This window comes from Primulina eburnea, chromosome 3 (genome assembly GCF_022965805.1).
Source record: "Primulina eburnea isolate SZY01 chromosome 3, ASM2296580v1, whole genome shotgun sequence".
NCBI lineage: Eukaryota > Viridiplantae > Streptophyta > Magnoliopsida > Lamiales > Gesneriaceae > Primulina > Primulina eburnea.
This window is the reverse complement of record NC_133103.1, coordinates 45874392-45893722: the sequence shown is the minus strand read 5'-3', so window position 1 is coordinate 45893722 and position 19331 is coordinate 45874392. Positions and strand designations below refer to the sequence as shown.

At 33.2% G+C, this 19331-nt stretch overlaps 2 protein-coding genes across 2 annotated transcripts; both read left to right on the top strand.

The window, feature by feature from the left end:
- The first annotated feature begins 1591 nt into the window (after window positions 1-1591).
- On the top strand, window positions 1592-9468 carry LOC140827647 (casein kinase II subunit alpha-2-like). The gene is made up of 10 exons (XM_073190403.1): window positions 1592-1860; window positions 4055-4184; window positions 4815-5009; window positions 6122-6279; window positions 6638-6728; window positions 6809-6874; window positions 8217-8299; window positions 8537-8600; window positions 8710-8778; window positions 9212-9468. The coding sequence occupies exons 1-10, from the start codon at window positions 1775-1777 to the stop codon at window positions 9269-9271; spliced, it is 1002 nt and encodes a 333-aa protein (XP_073046504.1). The 5' UTR covers window positions 1592-1774; the 3' UTR covers window positions 9272-9468.
- Window positions 9469-15658: 6190 nt separating this feature from the next.
- LOC140827646 (uncharacterized) lies at window positions 15659-19331 on the top strand. The gene is made up of 5 exons (XM_073190402.1): window positions 15659-16757; window positions 17936-18041; window positions 18131-18213; window positions 18353-18431; window positions 19151-19331. Exons 1-5 carry the CDS (start codon window positions 15814-15816, stop codon window positions 19160-19162), a joined length of 1224 nt encoding a protein of 407 aa, XP_073046503.1. The 5' UTR covers window positions 15659-15813; the 3' UTR covers window positions 19163-19331.

Genomic DNA, 19331 nt, shown 5'->3' with positions numbered 1-19331 from the left:
TTGATTATTTAAATTATTGGTGATACTTTTTCTTATTTTTGAAAATAAGAGATTTTGAGGTGATTTTATACGCCGATGCGTAAATTTTATCGGTGTTTGTTTTTCAACAAAAAAAAGAACGTTTTGGCAATCCGGCTAATAAATTCACAAAATTATTTTTTATATTTTAATTAAACACTAATGGGCCTAATTAACTTTCCAAATTGAGTGAGTCGCATGTGAGACCGTCTCGCGGATCATAATCTGTGAGACGGGTCAACCCTACCCATATTCACAATAAAAAGTAATACTTTTAACATAAAAAATGATATTTTTTCATGGATAACCCCAATAAGAGATCCGTCTCACAAATACGACCCGTGAGACCGTCTCACACAAGTTTTTTTCTTCCAAATTTAAAGGGTCGTATTCATTGCAGAAATTTATTGATTTTTTTTTTTAAATAACAGACATATGTGTTGTTGATATTTTTGCAAAATCTAGCATATTTTTAAAGATTTTCACATTATCTTCTAGATTTATTTTGCATGACTTTTATTAACATTTGTAAAAAAATTTATAGAACATTATGAATTTTGTAATTTATTATTGTGATTTTTTATATTTATTTGAATTAACCATTAAACGTGAATAAATTTTTATTTATTTCAAATATTTTTCTCTCGATATAATTTTTTTAATAGATTGATTTTACGAAAGATAATAAATAAGTCAGCACTAAATTTAATACAATTAAACTTCAATTATTCAATTCAACATGTTTATTTAAATAATTAATATTTTTTAAAAATAAATAACAATAATTTTCAATATTAATAAATAATCAAATTTAAAATAATTTCATTCATTTTAAGTAATTTTTTTTGCGTAAAAAATATATGAATTTTGTTTTTGACAATATATCAAATAAGAAAAATAAACAATACAATTATTTGTACTTGAAAATAAATAGTAAGTATGGTAAAATATTTGTAATTAGGGTAACTTTATAAAATTTTAATAAATTTATTTTATTATAGTTATTCTTATATATATGTATCGATAAACTTCTAAAATTATGTATCAATCACACACATTATATATATGTGTGTGTATATATATATATATATATATATATATATATTAATAATTTTGATTTTAAATTATTGTTAGGAACAAAAAATATGTTTTTAAAAAGTACAAATACAAAAAATAAATGGATGAGAAAAGAATGAAAATTTTAGTGTTTTATTGAGCATGTGAGTTTGATTGATTTTTCAATTAAATGTACATCTAAATCTTTAAGTGGAATTAAATATTTTTTTTGGCATTTTATTGTTGTATTTTAGGCTTTAATTCTTATATTTAATAGAATTTTAGCAGTTATAATATCAATGGACTTTTGTGGAATTTTTAAAAGTCAAGTTTGAATACCACGTGACTTTTTAAAATTTTACAAAAATTTACATTGAATATCACTAAATTTTTATAGAATATATAAAAATTTAGATTGAATTATCTTTAAACTTTGAAACTCCATAAAAATTATTAAAAATTAGAACCAATACATCTCTCTCCCTCACTCAATGGATTTCCAATTTCAAATCCCAATTCAAATCCAATTTTTTAAAATGGCGTCGGCCCAACTAGCTAATTACCTCACCCGGCCGGCACAGTTCGTAATATCATTTTATCACATGAACGAATGAATAACCAATAAAAATTTAGGTGTAATCGGAATCCCGGATACGAAATCCTGTGTAGATCTTCTCCAACGGGAGAGCCGAAGCTTGCGATGTCGCAAGCTCGCGTTTACGCTGACGTCAACGTTCACCGCGCGCGAGATTATTGGGATTACGAGTCGCTCACCGTTCAATGGGGGTATGGATTTCTGGAACGCGTTTCCCCCACTTTTTCAAATATTTCATATGGATGAGTTTGGGAAATTTGTTTTTCCTTGATAGATTCGATGTGTGCGTGAACAGTAGTATATTGTATTCGACTCATAAATTAGCTTGTGGAACAATGGGGTCCTGATCGCATTAGTGTAATGAAATGTTGCCAAGTTTAGTGCTTTGGGGGATGGATGATCAGTTTTATGGAGGAAATCGTGGGAAGATCGTGATTAGTGTGTGTGTGTGTGTGGGGGGGGGGGGGGGGGGGGGGTGGGGAGAATAACTCAGGAATCTGAAGAAAAAGAAATTCAACATCTGAAGGAGAACACAACCGATCACTCAAACATTTTGCAAACACTATCCAAAAATCTTTAGTTTTCATCTTCAAGTATTTTTTTTATTTTTTTAGTCTGCTTTCAAGTTTTTATTCATTTTCATTTTTCAGCAATTTTTATTGCAATTATGCTGACTCCTGGTGATTTATGAAAGTAAAATCATGTTGTGAGTTTCTTTTCTTCCATTTCTAATGTCGTTTCAATCAAGTTCTTTTATTTTGGTTCATGTTAGTTTAGGATATTAGAACCGACGATCGAATTTGGAATTCACGTTATTTGAATAGTTGGAAGTTATATTTTTATTATTTGTAACACAAATCGGTGTTTGTAGCACCTGGACGTCCGCAACTCAATAAATATTATGTAAACAACTTGTCACTTTGGCAATCAGGTTTTGCGGTTAATTGGTTTCAAACTTCCAGTATTGGTTTACCCTATGTATCCAATGTAATTCTTAAAACACAGGACTTGCTATGCCCTTTATGAAAGTCTTTATCATTAATTATACCTCCCTTCTTGTTTTTTGAAAATCTCGTCTTCTCCCAGCAAATTGTCTTTGCATAGTGCCTTCTGAATTAACCATGTCCGTCTGATGCTGGTTCCTGAAAAAGAATGATTCAATTCGGTTGGGTTTTCGATTCAATTCTGCTTGAAAAGTTTTTAGACTTTAGTAGAAATCTGCAGTTTTTTAATGTAATCTTGAATCTATTTTAGCCATAATTTTTTAAATGTTGATGTGGTGTAGAGAGATGTTAAAATTGGTAAATCGGTGAAATAGTGTATTGATTGGTTGAAAAAAAGTAGAGAGAAAAAAATTAGTGTTAATATTATGTTCTCAGTGAATAATAATTGATTTAAAATGTGAAATGAAGTGTATCTATTTAAAAATTTTGAAAAAAAAGAGTTCTAACTTTTAATTTTTTGCCTAACATTTTGTTGGTACTCCACTAAAAAGCCAACCAAAGTCGGCCAATGATTTTCCAAATTTTTTGCGAGAGGATCTAAATTAATTTTTGCCTGTTTAACATGCTAAGTTGAAATATTTGGGCTAGAAAACTACTTGTTTGGATTCCTAAACTGTTTTTCGTATGTGTATCTTGTGTCATTTGGCTAAATTCTCTATTCAGGATGGAAATTTGTTATTTTTTATTAATAGAATTCTATATCATGAACTTGGATATGGTGAAAAGTCAAATTAGTGTCATTCAGAATTTAAGTTGTTTGTCATCACTATTGGTTTCGATTAGATTGGGCCTTTCAGTTGTTTGATTCAAGGAATGTTTAGTTGCTACTGAAAAGTATGTTGAAGCAACATATATTTTTATTTATTCAGTACGCATAATTTTATTATTAGCAATCTCGTTGACAGACTGATTGCTTAATGAATCACTATCTTATCCTAGAAACTAATGAGCTCATGGATAAGGACAATTCAAAGAAGGAAACTAAATGATTGAAAAAGTGATGTTCCAAATGGTGAGAATGGAGTTGTTACATCCGATGAAATTCAAGGGAAAGAGTGAGGAAAAAATGTTTTTGTTGGTGTTAGATTCTTTTCATGGTCACATTTATGATTTAGGACAATGTGAGGATGGAAACAGAAAAAGATTCCGAATCAGTTTACAACGCCAGGGAAAAAAGCACAATGTACAATACTTTGTCTTTGCATATTTTATGCGGAAAAGAGATAATCAGGTCTCCGCTGGTAGAGTGGACACAATTATTTTATATTGGTGGTTGTTGCCCCGCGACTTTTTCATTAAACTTGTTTGCTTGGCTGGGTTTTCTTTGTTTGATGATTTTCTTGGTGTAGCATTATAGCACATTCATTTCTCGTGTATTCAGTGATCAAGATGACTATGAAGTTATTCGAAAGGTAGGAAGGGGGAAATACAGTGAAGTCTTTGAAGGTATAAATGTCACAAACAAAGAAAGGTGCATTATCAAAATTCTCAAACCAGTCAAAAAGAAGAAGGTAACATTATCATTGTATCGTACTGAATGACCACTTAAATTGAATTTTGATGAATTGGAAAAGGTCAATTTCATATGTGTTTTCTAAGATATAATTCCGGCACACCCCAAAATATGTGTGTTCCAAGGTCTTTATGTTTATCTCTAAATTGCGATTTTTGTTTTACTTTCTTTTCAACAGATCATATTAAAATGTATGAAGAAATATTCTATAAATAACAAATGTTTATCCTACTAAATGGGGTCGATCATATAGATTCTCCTTTGTCACGGTGCTTTGTCCCCTACTATATCATCATATATATTTAAAAGAATTTATCATGTTTTATTGTTGCTAATCTTTCTTACTCGGTCAGTTTACATATTCGTCAGTCTCACATCGTCTAACTGGGGCATTTATTGGTACCCTAAGTAGATTTAATGATTTTTTTTGCCCTTCTAGGGTTAGAATGATTTGTTCCTCATTCCATTCATGATACTCTTGCAATTTTAGGCATATGTATATTGCACCGTTCATCTTGTTACATAAAGATAGCCTCTATGTTTGATGACACATTTTTCTAATTATTCGATATCAATCAGAAGTCATCAAGATCTTTTACAGTAAATGGTATTATGTTGACTTGTGCAGATAAAGAGGGAGATAAAAATTCTTCAAAATCTGTGTGGAGGTCCCAATATTGTGAAGCTTCTAGATATAGTGAGAGATCAGCACTCAAAAACTCCTAGTTTGGTTTTTGAATATGTGAACAGCACTGATTTTAAAGTTTTGTACCCAACACTGACAGACTATGATATACGATACTACATATATGAGCTTCTAAAGGTACAATTATGTGTTAAATCTTCTAGCTTCCTGAACTTTTACAGTTTCCTATTGGTCTGTTCCTTTATAGGCCTTGTAGTTTTTATTTTTATTTGTCTTGATCTCGAGTTCGACATACCTCTTTCTGATTTTATGTAAGTTCATCAGTTCATGTCCCTGCCTTGAATTTGAAAGTCTAATGATAAAGTTACGTCTCTCTTTTTTTGTCACGTGAAATATTGACATGAGAGATAAATAATATATAATATAAAACAAAAACATTAGTAAACTCTAATCAGCCAATCTGTATGCTCCTTTCATTCTCTAATTATAATCTAAAAGATGACGGAGAGTATTTGGACCTTTTTTTAGCTTCCTGTAATCAAGCGAGCACCCAAGTCAAGATAATAAATGAAATGTGTAGAAGCTGAACTTTGTTTATTTATCCTGCATGATACCATCTTTTTCTTGGGGTTGAGTTCCTTGCTAAGTTATTAGACAACTGTTTAACAGCTGCTCACATGGAGTGATGAAATTTTAGGGCGTCTAGACCCTAGAGTGCTTCTATTTAATTATAGACCTGAAAATAGTAAAGGTTCAGCACATGTTTACTTGATCATGCAAAAGAACTTCAGTTTTATACTGTCAATTTACACATTTATTGGTATTCAGTTATGATGTTCTAGCTAATTAGAGCCTCTGTGAATTGGTGAAGAGTAATTTGAAAATGGGCTTATCGCATCTTTGAAACTGGAAGTTGACGGCCTTGCTAGTATTGAATTCATGGAAATTAATTTTGAATGAGATTATAATGCTTGCAGCTTGCTCTCTCCTTTTTCTAGTGCTTAAGCTTTCCTTTAACATGAATAATATGTTAATGATGCCGGTTATGGTAACTGCGGTATCAGTTTGGAATTGTAGTTGGTGGCTTTACAAGGACAGACTTTTCCTTCTCTGAATTCTTGTGACTGCCATCTTTTAAAATAGACGCAATTTGAATTTTAATCCTTGTTTCGCATCTGAGGCTGGATTAGAGTTTATCAGTGAACTGAAAATTCCAAAGACAGTTACTCTTTGTGATTTTGTCAAAGATCTATTTTGATCTGATGGCTGTCCGATATACAAAATTGCAGGCATTAGATTATTGTCATTCTCAGGGGATAATGCATAGAGATGTCAAGCCTCACAATGTTATGATTGATCATGAATTGCGAAAACTTCGTCTAATTGATTGGGGGCTTGCCGAATTTTATCACCCTGCCAAAGAATACAATGTTCGAGTGGCTTCAAGGTTTTTGTTTTGTTCTTATTTTCCTTAATCTATTTGTAATGTAGGGTGAGGGTGAGGGTGCATCTTGATGTAAGTTACCCTTTTGTTTTTATATTGGATATATATATATATATATATATATAAAAACAAAAGGGTAACTTACATCAAGATGCACCCTCACCCTCACCCATATATATATATATATATATATATATATATATATATAAATATAATGTTTCTTTGATTCAGAAAATTTTATGCATATAACTATCTCACAACACTTTTTGCCTCTTCAATGCCAATATGGAGTTAATTAAAGTTCCCATTATTTTGTCTTTGTGACCTGTGCTTTTTTATCTTTCTTATTTTTATCATCTAGATACTTTAAGGGGCCTGAACTACTTGTGGACTTGCAAGACTATGATTATTCTCTAGACATGTGGAGCCTTGGATGTATGTTCGCTGGAATGGTAAATATCCTTCTTGATAAAAACTTATTTATTTTTTTGTAGTTATTGCCATTTGAATTATCATCACTTCTCATTTGCAGATTTTCCGGAAGGAGCCATTTTTCTATGGTCATGATAATCGCGATCAGCTTGTCAAAATAGCCAGGGTACTAAGAAATTACGATAGTGATTGAAATTGCAGTAATTAGGTGCTGTATAAGATTTATTAATTGCTATTTCTTCTAATTAATTGTAGCGCCTTTACCCGAGCAACTACTAAATAGACTAATAAGCATGCTGCATGCAAAATTTAAACTTGATAACAACAATTAAACAGCGGAAACCAAATAACATAATCATCCTATAGCGCTCTTATCCGAACCACTACTAAACAGATAAATATGCAGCATATAAGTATGTATACTACGTTTATATATCTCAATCAGTACATCACGTATCTCACTAAAACAATTTGACAGAAAGCTTATTCGTCTGCACCTACCGACATAATGAAATCACTACTAAGCCAGATCCTGAATTACCAAACATACTTCAAAATTTTCCTAATGATCCTTAATTCACTATTTAAGGCTTTTGGATTATACTTGTGTCCGTCACCAGTCCGCTGATGAAGTCTCGATCCGCGTCCCGGTTCACTGACCACTCCTTGAGTCGATACTAGTTCCGAAAATTCCCGACACTAAAATGCCCTAGAAACTAGCTAAAAATGTGTCCTTGTAAAGCCATTGATTTACAGAATAGCTTCAGAAAAATCATTCATATACTACAAAAATTTGTCATTCAATCCTTTCTATTTATGAAGCTAATTGCATGTTCACAGAATAGCTTCAGAAAAATCATTCATATACTATTATTTTGGTTTGGTTGTTTTGGTCGCTGTTATTCTTCTTTTGTCCGATCAACATATTTAGTATTGATTCTGGTTGCTTTTTGATAAACATATTTTAGAGAACTATGACCTACCATGAAAAGCTTTTGTACTGAAAAATAGAATGGAGCAATGACTTTTTTCTTTGAGTTTGCATTAATTACTACTTATCAACATCTCCCCCCCTTCTAATCGAATTAACTTTTGGAATTTTTATTGTTTTGGAAACTACCTGCTTGAACTTGTCTGGAACTATGGAGGATTGGAGTGTTTTAGCTAATAGTTCTCACTTATATCTCTCTTATTACAATTAACATGATGTATTGTTTTTGTATCCATGTCAACATTTACACAGTAAACATCCATTAAGATTTCTGTGCAACATTTTTAATATAGATAAGAAGTTGGTTGCAGGACAAAAGGACCATTTACATTTATAAATATTAAATGTGCTATTGTGAGGAATTGGTTTTTATCAAATTTCCTGAACCTTTGTTGGCTTTCAATTTATATGTTTGAAATATCTGTCCACTATGACTTATTTATTTTTCAGATAGAATGATGCATTTTTTAGTCCTTCTGAATTTATAAATGTGCTTATATGACCTTAAACATCGCAGGTCCTTGGAACAGATGAGTTGAACACATATTTGAATAAATATGGTCTGGAACTGGATTCTCAGCTTGAAGCTCTTGTTGGAAGGTATTGTTGTAACTATGATTTGTCTCCATTCCTCACTCCAAGGCATGTGCACCTGAGAAAAACTTTTAAAGCCTGAAATCTCATTGAATGGGATGATGTTCTTTATTTTGATTTTTACTTCCTGTAAATCAATAATTGATGAAGGAAAGTACGTTGTCAAAAATAAAACTCATGATTCATTTCCATTTATCGAGGCCGAGGTTTAGCCATAACTTACTGCTGTTACCTTTCCCTCAGGCACAGTAGGAAACCCTGGACTAGATTTGTTAATTCAGACAATCAGCATCTGGTTTCACCGGAGGTTTTTTCTTCTACCTTTAAACGCTTGTGATGTTTTTCATCTAGTTATTATACCTCATCTGTGCGATATCGTTGACTTCTTTTTTTTTGGTTTGTTATCGTAATGATAGGCCATTGATTTTCTTGATAAGCTTCTCCGATATGATCATCAGGACAGGCTTACGGCCAAAGAAGCAATGGTAAGATCTAGCAGTCTTCTCCCCTCCCTTTTTCCCTTTTCTTTTTCATATGTTAAATCTTCCACCCTACTTTTCTCCGATTCCGGAAGAAAAAATTATTTGTAATTCTTACAAATGTACTAGATTTGCCCACCTCATCCTTGGAATTGAACCCCCTCCCCAACAATGAAATCATTAAGGTTCAGATTTGATTATAAATAATCTTGGAGTAATGGATTTTAAATCAGTTGATCAATTAATAATTTGAAATCCATCATCGGTTGTAGAATTATAACATAAAATAGATGATGGACTTTGAATCCGTGTATCTAGAATTATCGAGATCAATCCATCAAATGCAGTCTAAATTTCCTTGATCTTTTCCTCGTTAATGAAATTGAACTTCATAGATAGTATAATGGTTCTTATATATACATTTCCGTCTCTGCTGCAGGCTCATCCATACTTTGCCCAGGTGCGAGCTGCCGAAAATAGTAGGATGCGACCACAGTAGCTGCACTCGTTTGCGATCTTGAAATAACATCTCATTCGAATTCAGTACTTATCAATGCGAAGCGAATTGGAAATACTTATTGACTATGAATCAAATAAGAAGATAGCACATTACATGCATTTGATAAATGCTGTTTGTAAACTGGAGGATCCTATGCTGTAGTGTGGATCTAGTTCTATTAGTAGTTTATCTGTGAATCGGACTCCCAGATACTTTTTTCCTACACAGGGAGAGTACGAATGAAATCGCACATTCTACTAACTCGAACAATTAGAAGCCTTTTCTTAATGGAAGGTCAACCAAAAACACTTTATGCTGACACCAATCCGACTATGTAGCAGATAGGATAAGCTTGTGAAGAAAAAGAAAATATTTATAACTAGGATAAGGTGGTTTAGTATCAAAAGTACGCACACACGAAGTGAAACTCGAAGGTCAACTAAATTGTACCCCAAAGTTATAAACAGATCGTGGAATTATAAAATTTTAATCCTCATTGGAAATTGATAAAACTGAAATATATAAAGAGTAGGTCTCTTGTGAAACGGTATCACGAATCTTTATATGTGAGTCGGGTTAATCCTATCGATATTCACAATAAAAAGTAATACTCTTAGGCATAGTTTGGTACACATGATAGGATAAACATGTGATAGATAATATAAGGATAAGTTAAGGATAAATAAGATGTAGGATAATATATTTAATGTTTGGTATGATTTTAATAAGAGTGATTAAATTTATATATTAGATTGTAATGACAAAATTAACCTTATCATAATAAATTTTATAATTTCAAAGTTGATGCTCGAGTTCATATTTTTTATCTGTTCATGTGTCGATAGTACTTGCATAATTTAATTATTTTTACCTAATTTTATATATTATATAATATGATAATTGAGCCCTTGATTTTTTGAGTCAAGTCAAATGTTAATTTTTAAGGTTAATCGAGTGATACTAATAATTTTATTGAGATTTATAAAAATTATTTATATAATTATCTCGAATTCATTTATATAATTATCATATTATATAATATATAAAAATAAATAAAATATTTATTTGATTTTAATTTCTACCTACTAACATAGATTTATAAAAAAATCATTTATAAATTGAGGGTAATTAAGTCATTTGTAGTGTATTTTATCATTAAATTAAAATTATCTCACCTTCTATTAGGGATAATTTATCCTTCTAAAAAATTATTTATCAAGGGCCCATGATATTATCATGAGCTTTTTAAAAATATACCAAACATGTGATAAGGAGGATTATTTATCAATCCCTCTCTTATCCCATGTACCAAACAGTGCCTTAGCATACAAAGTAATATTTTTTGATGGATGACCAAAATAAGATATCTGTCTTATAAAATACGATCCATGAGACTGTTTTACATAAGTTTTTGTTAGATAAAAAATGTTTTTCCTATAAAAATGTAGACGTTACAAACCAATTTCGGGTAAAGTAGACGCTGGGTGTGGGGGCAGTGCCCCCACACCATATCAAGGGCCCAAAATTCATTTCATGGGGAGGGGGGAAAATAAAAAATAAAAAAAAATGGGCCAGAATTTTTTCTGGCCCTTGGATCTACCCCTGCAGGCAGTGCCTGCAGGGGTAGGGTCGAATTTTCCCCAATTTCGCCATACTTGAAGATTAATAACTTATTTTCCTTGAATATTTGTCCATAGTTCCATGGATGATGGATATATGGGACCATTACTTGTCTCTGTTACATTTTTTAAGAAAGACAAATAATGGTCCCATAAACAATTCCAGGCTAAATTCATTTTAATATATATATATATATATATATATATATATATATATATATATTCTAAAATCTTTTGATGTTATCTATTATTATTATTATTTAATAAGAATTAAGAGATTATGTAAATTTATATAAAATAAATAGTGAGTCTCATGTGAGACCGTCTCACGGATCTTAATCTGTGAGACGGGTCAACCTTAGCCATATTCAAAATAAAAAGTAATACTTTTAGCATAAAAAGTAATACTTTTTCATGGATGACCCAAATAAGAGATCCATCTCACAAATACGACCCGCGAGACCGTCTCACACAAGTTTTTGTCTAAAATAAATAAGAAAAAGTTCTCATGAATTTCTGAAACATTTACAGATGAGATTAAAGTCTATACGATTAATCGACTTCTCACGTAAGATGTTTGTTTACGTTAATAATAGCTTGCTTGCGAGAGACGAAAGAATTTAATCGGTCATTAATGCTATGTCTCACCATTCCATTTCTTTATTTCAAATATTTTGTAACCTTTTTAATTATTATCTTATAAGCTTTTATATTTTATTTTGTAACCTCTGTTAGACGAGTCAACCCTACCGATATTCACAATAAAAAGTAATACTCTTAGCATAAAAATTAATATTTTTTTATAGATGATCCAAATAAGATATCTGTCTCAGAAAATACGACCCGTGAGACCGTCTCACACAAATTTTTGTCAAGTTTTTATTAGTGTTGGATTAAATATGTTATTTTAAAAAGAAAAATCGCGATGGAATACAAACAAATTAAATCATCAAGCGAGTGAAAAATAGAAAGAAAAAATAATTAAATAAATAATTGACTAATTTATTTCAAAATATACGCTTCAAAATGTACGAATAAAACTTGAATAAAATAATTTATGAATAATAAATACACCTCAATACCTCATATTTTGCATAATAATAAAAATAAAAATAAAAAATATTATAAATTAAAAAATTTATATCAAAATCGTAGTTTTCGCATCAATTAATGGATGGGGGATTGCAATCTATAGTTGAATAATAATAATAATAAATTCAAATTCTCATCTCCTATTATGTGCCAAAGTTGATATATATCTAGACTATTTTATTAAGTATATATATATATATATATATATATATATATATATATATATATATATAAACTTGAAACTCTCAATAATTACTCATCAGAGATTGGAGACTTGAAAGTAATAACGACTCATTTATTTCTCTCGACTTTAGCATAAATAGAATGAAAATCAATGCTTCTTTATATAATATATATATATGTATGTATATATATATGTTTGTATGTATATATAAAGACTTGAAACTCTCAATAACTACTCATCAGAGAGTAGAGACTTGAAAGTAATAACGACTCATTTATTTCTCTTCACTTTAACATAAATAGAATGAAAATCAATGCTTCTTTATATGTACAAAAATTTTATAGGATAGAACAGTTTCCACCCAATCAAAAATTATAGATATAGTGGAAACATTTTGTTATGGTGGCCAGTGGGGAGTGAAAAGACCAATGCAGCAGAGAACGACCACATGAATCGAAATCCATTTATTAAGACAGACGACCAAAAAATAAAAGTTCCGCGTTCTCCAAATGGTTGATCTTAGTTTAGCGTGCTAGCTGCTGCTTCATTTCGTATAGTGACAACGCTTTCTCTTATAGGGGTCTATTTTATCCGATTTTACTCAGCTTGACCTACTTGACTCAGCGGTTAGAGTGTCGCTTTCATACGATGAGAGCCATTGGTTCAAATCCAATAGTAGGTAAAACTTATCGAAACCCTTGCTTGTGCCAGCATGATAGCAAGCACGGACTGGCAGCTAGGGATCGTGAACAAAGCATCGGTTGCTTCCACTTGTGGCCTTCTTCGACTGCCTTGACACCTTAATATAAAAGAATCCTACCTCTTCCGCAAGTAGGTGGAGACCACGAGGGTCGGAATCCCAACGGGAAACTTTTAACCGCACCACATGATTCTTTCGCGAAACGCTCTCTCAGACGTTTCCACTCCTGCCCCCACAAGCAAAGAAGTTTCAAGATACTAGGCGACCAAGTTAAAGTGAACAGCTCCAAGCAAATCTTCTAGAGAACCTTCCCTTTTCTTCTCTCTTCTTTCCCTTATCTCCCCGGTCTTCAACCGAATTTTATCCATTTTGCTCAATTTGTACCCTCCAGCGATGGATGGGCCGTGATCTTTGTGGTAACGGGGGTAGAGGAAGGCTGGTCGGGGTTGTGTGTGAGGCTCGGGGTCGAAGAGGATGGAGGGGTGATTGTCGGTGTCATGAGGTTGCACGGACAATGAGCAACTCCTGGCAGGCTTCTAGGTGGAGGGAACATGAATGAACCGACCCCACACCGGAATGAGAGGAATTCCGAGACTGTTCAATGTTATGGACTGTACAGTTGAAGATGTCTTAAAAGATTTGATATGTACTATCAAGAAGGTGTATCTTCTTTTCGGTAGCTCATCACATAAGAACTCCAAAGTTAAGCGTGCTTGACTTGGGGAAATTTTGGAATGGGTGAACACCTGAGAAGTTTCTCAGGATGCGTGTGAGTGAGGACATAAGCATGCTGGAAAGACCCGTCTTGATACAGTGAGGACAATCGTCAAATTTGAGGCGTTACAGTTGGTATCAGAGCCGACCTCTCCGAGTACGGTGTGGTTCGGGGACGAACCAAGCGGAAGCTGGTGGGAATGTGAGGCCCGGGGCCGAAGAGGGCGGGGGTGATCGCCGATGCCATGAGGTTGCACGAACAATGAGCAGCTCCTGACGGGCTTCTAGGTGGAAGGAATATAAATGAACCGATGCCACACCGGAATGAGAGGGATTCCAAGACTGTTCAATATAATGGACTGTACAGTTGAAGATGGCTTAAAAGATTTGATATGTACTACTTATATCAATAATGTGCATTTTTTTTTCGGTAGCTCATCATATAAGAACTCCAAAGTTAAGCGTGCTTGACTTGAGGAAATTTTAGGATAGGTGACCCCTGGGAAGTTTCTCAGGGTACGTGTGAATGAGGACATAAGCATGCTGGAAAGACCCGTCTTGATACAGTGAGGACAGTCGTCGAATTTGAGGCGTTATATTGTGTCTTGTAGGCGGACGAGGGCAGCTCGATGACCGATGGCTTGCGTGGAGGTCTTACAAAGCCCGATATGTGTTTATGTAGCTATTGGGCAAAAAACATCTTCTGTGGCTCAGGTAGTAAATACTTTACAGGAAAGGGGTGCCATGGACTACACCATTGTCGTAGCCGAAATAACGGATTCCCCTGCTACATTACAATATCTCACTCCTTATACAGGAGTAGCTTTAGCTGAATATTTTATGTATCATAACGGTAACTTAAATATTTGAAAATTGTACGATACTTCAAATCTTATATTTTGATAGTCTTTCGATACATTGTCCTTTAACATCCCTCTTCCAAACAATTACATTAACTTCGAATTTATCCAATTCGAACACATTACTTCTCTTGTGCAAATTATAGAATCCACCACTAGACCATTTACAATTATCACATGTGATTAAGAGACAATGATAATGAGACATTTTCAAGGTTTCAAGATTGTTAATTGTAGTAATTCAAATCAAGAAAAGGGACTTTATAAACTTTAAAACAGCTTTTGAATTCGTAAAATCTTTTTTAATATAAACTAATATCATTAAACAACCAACAAACCTTTGTTGTTTACGTATAAATAGACTGAGAAACAAACTAATCACGACATTAAAAAAAAACTAAGTTTTAAATAGACGTAATGATAACTATGATGAGTTTGAAATATATAAGAGATGTACCTCATTTCAAATACATTCTTCAAACTATGCTTAAATCAATTCGATCACCAAAAAATCTTTTTTTTTCCCCAAAAAAACATATCGAATCATGTTGCCACCCGAAGTCCCTAATTCTTCTAGAGAATTCTTGTTCCAAAAATAGATAATTTTGTTTTCCACAAAATGATGATGAAACGTATAATTTGTACAAATCTATCAAATCCTTACATCCAAATATTCTGGAAAAAAACCCGGACTTTAGATCATAAAAGTTGCCTAAAAATTACTACCTAATGTCAACTCTTGTTCTATATATATATATGATATTTTTATCACGTGAAAAACAACATCTTCTAAGTCCATACCATGTGCACATGATTCCCCCATTTTTAGTTGGTTCGTAGAATATGACCATTAACCAATGTTTCATTTATCAAAATTACTTATTCCAATCTCATTTAATTGCGTATCATATGTTTTATCAAGCCAACTAACACAATCTCAAAAGTCATTAATATAATTTATAATTTAATGAATTTTTAATATTGTATTTAATAAAAAAATTTACATTTTTTTATATTTCAATTTTTTTTTTAAATTTATCAAATTGGACAAAGATTTGCGCAGAGCGTCACCCATATTCCAAAGGACACCAGCATCCAAAGTAGCCGAAAAGGAGAGCTGAAGGAAAAGAATATGCTTTGCGCTTCCCTGTAAACATCCTTTTTTTTTTAACATTAAAATATATAAATAAATAAAAAATAAAGAATAACCAAGTAAGATACAGTTGGTTGCTTTGATGATTAATGTTGGCATTGAATTTGTAGTCCATTATTATCTTTAGTTCGTTCCCACTATCTTTGAACCTCTCACGAAACTTTTTATCTTCATTTCCCCGTTCTGATATTCTCCCATCAGATTGGTACGCAAAAGGAACATGGAAATTTTTCAAGACTCAACTTTTACAGCTTTTTTAGCTATTATTTTATGTTTTTTAGTGGCAAAGATCGTATCTTTTGCCGTTTCTGACTCCGTCGATTATCATATTTCTTCTGTTCCTTCTGCTGTGAGAAAAGAGGTGTCTTTGAACAGAAGGCTTAGAGTTATGACCACAAAAGGCATAAAAAAGGTGAAGTTTGTTGATGATGTTAAGGTCAAAAGTGTCGATCGGTATGAAAGTGAAAATGGGTCTGAAAGGCCTGTACTGTTGGATGACGCTGAATCGAAGAATCAGGATGAAAATAGTATAGCAAGGATTCATGAAATTGAAGAAATGGGGATAAATTTTGATTCCGAAGTGCAAAGTTCTGAGAAACAATGTTTTGATGTTAGGGAGATGAATTATGTTGACTCCCAAAATAAGGAGTCTGAAATTACTGAAATGCTTGTTGAAAAGGATATGGTTTTGGGAGAAATTAATGAAATGCTGGTTGAAAAGGGTTGTGGAGATGATAAAATTGATATGATTTTGGGAGAAAAGGGTCTAGTTGTTGAAGAACTGAAGAATGGAATTGTGTTGGAGTGTGATGACATGAAAAATGATCAGAAACAAGAAAATGGACCTGTGGGTTTTGGAGAGAATGATGGATTGAGTGATGGAGATGAGGTGGGCGTGGTGAAACCGAGAGGTGATGATGGTGTTCTTGTTGTTGATGATGATGATTGGGAAGGATTAGAAAGGAGTGAATTGGATAAAGTATTTGCAGAGGCTGTTAATTTTGTGGAGTATGGAGGAAAGGGGAAGGAGAAAGATGTAGATTGGTGCTCCAAATTGGATGGCGATAAGAAAACGCAGTTGTATGGACTTCATAAGGTTGCGGTGGAAGGGCCGTGTCGTGAGCCTCAACCTATGGCCCTCATGGTGTCATCCCGTGCCAAATGGTATTTGATCTTTGTTTGGGTTTGCCATGTTTGATAATTGCTATATATATTGGTGTGCATTGCATTGTTTATAATTGAGAATAACATGTAGCTATTCAGATAGCGAGTGTTAGGCTTGCCAAATCTGGTCTATCACTGTGAATGACTAGGGATGACCCTCAAGTTTTAATTCCTACTTGTATTTTAAAATATCATGATTCGAAATAGAAGCCATGATATAGGGCGGTGACACAGTCAATATACTTTTTTATGTCGTAGATGTGAATTATTTCAAAAAATGTCTTAGGTTGTATTTGGGGTGATAGATTTGGATTACATGAATTTCGATTATAGTTTTATGTTAACAATGAATCAATAAATCAAATCTTAAATTCATACCTTACTTCTTATTTAGAGATTATAAGGGGTGAATTTACGTTTATGGTCTTACTTCTCTAAAACATCGAAAACACATTGGAAATCCATGGATTTGAAACCCATCAGTCCAAATACAACCTTAGTGTCTTGTGTTATCTTGCGGCTGGATATCACTGATATGCAAATTTGTCTAAGAAATGCAGCTTCTTTTGATGAAATTTCTTGGTTCAGTTTAGCTTGCGAGCATGCAAGAACCACTGAGTTTATGGTGTAAACTTTCTGGACTAGGATGAAATCAGAAAATGAAAAACACAAAGGATGAAATCATAGATCAACTAAGCTCTCATGGGAAGCTTGCTGTAGTATTAGCATACCGAGTACGAATGACATTTCTCTGTTCACATTCACATTTTGTGTTCAGGTTATTATCTCAGTTATAGAGACCTTTCCAATGATTATAGCTCTTCCATCAACCTTATCCGAAATTCCCCATCCCCACGGCCTTCCCTTTCCTGTGAACTCAACTTAAAAACGTGGATTCTTTTTCTTGTTTTGACTTTCGAGGACCTAATTTTTTTGACGGTTTGGGGAGCAGTAGAATGATCACATTCCGAGAATGGGATCATTGTATTACTAGAGAACATCTAAGTTCTAGATATAGAATATTATAAAATTCTGAAGAGAACCTTAGTGCTGTGAGAGCCTAGGTCCAAAGATCCTCGAAAAGCTATCACGGTATAGTTTGATTGCTAGTTATATAACAGGGTTGGTTGAAAGCCGCTTTATATGAGTGATGGAGACAACTAATTCCATTGTGCAAGGAATGCATGGCAAAAGCTCGGAAACACGAGTCCTGAAGAGGCTATGGAGGAGTATATCAGAATTCTCTCAGAGAGCGTACCTCATTGGATGCCTGGATATAAAGCGGTACGATTGTCGTTTCTTGATCCTTCTAGGTATACTGATTTCTGCATGTAAAAATTTCCTACACTATATTACTGAACTTTTTTCTGCAGGATACTGATACGCGAGGTTGTTTTAAGTTTGAAACTGATACTGATTCCGAACCTATATCAAGCCCTGTTTCGGAATATGGAAGGTTGGGATGGTTTTTATTTCATTTCCTTTCTGGTTCTTGTTTTTAATTTCCCATTCAGGACCGAGAACAAGACATCCTGGACAGAAGGCCATTTGAAAATGTTCAAGCACAAACTGATAGTCTATTTCATTCTCTGCAGGAAATTGGAGCTGAATGCCACTGATATAGGTGATTCTAACATTGGTCCAAGTTATGTGGAGAATGTGACGTCTGACTCGGTCTGTACCTTGCTTCCCATCTGAATATGTAACAATATTTACAGTTTGGTCTATTTGTATGCCATGGTTGATTAAATTGCCTGTCACCAACATTTGGCTGCAAAATAATGTGAGAGCTGATTTAATTGTATTGCTCCAAATTGCTGCTTTGCTAGGAAACAAGAAAATGTGATTTCATTGCTTTTGGTTGCTTCATCAAGCGTAGCTTGTTTTTGGATGTCTCATAAAGGATACCGCCATTCCTTGTCACTTTGAGATATATGATATCCTTTCTTTCACTTTGAAACGTCTTTATTTCACTTCGAAGTGTAGGAAATTATTGGTTTGGTGCATCCTTGCTTCATATATTTAACACCTTTGTACATCAGAGTCGAGTTGCAAGCAATTAGGTGAATTTGGATGTCTGGCTCCATGGTAGTGTCCATCTTTCGCGAGGATTTGAAATTTATTTCAATTTTGTCCATCCAGACAAGTCAAGGAATTTGAAATCATATCATATCAAATCCATCGTTCCAAACACAACCTTATTGAACTTTGTACTGATTATGAGGATTGCGTGGTATGGCCTCGATTTATTGAATGTCTAGGAGTAGCATTGTAAGGAAAATTGATTAATACAGCTGCATTATGATTTGCATTTCCTCCAAAAGGGGCTGTGTATGACTAAGCTGCTATGCAACAAAAATTACAATTACTAAATTCTCTATTAATATTTTCAGGCTAAAGAGTAAGCTGCTTCCAGGCGCGTCCAAGACTGCTACTCCAGCCAAGTTAGGCACTCGGTTTCAAGATTTGATGTGTGCTGGCTTTATATTTGCTAATTGTATTTTATTAATTAATGCCAGTGTTATGAATGGTATATAGTACAGTGCATATATGTATATATCTGCTATTGAAGTT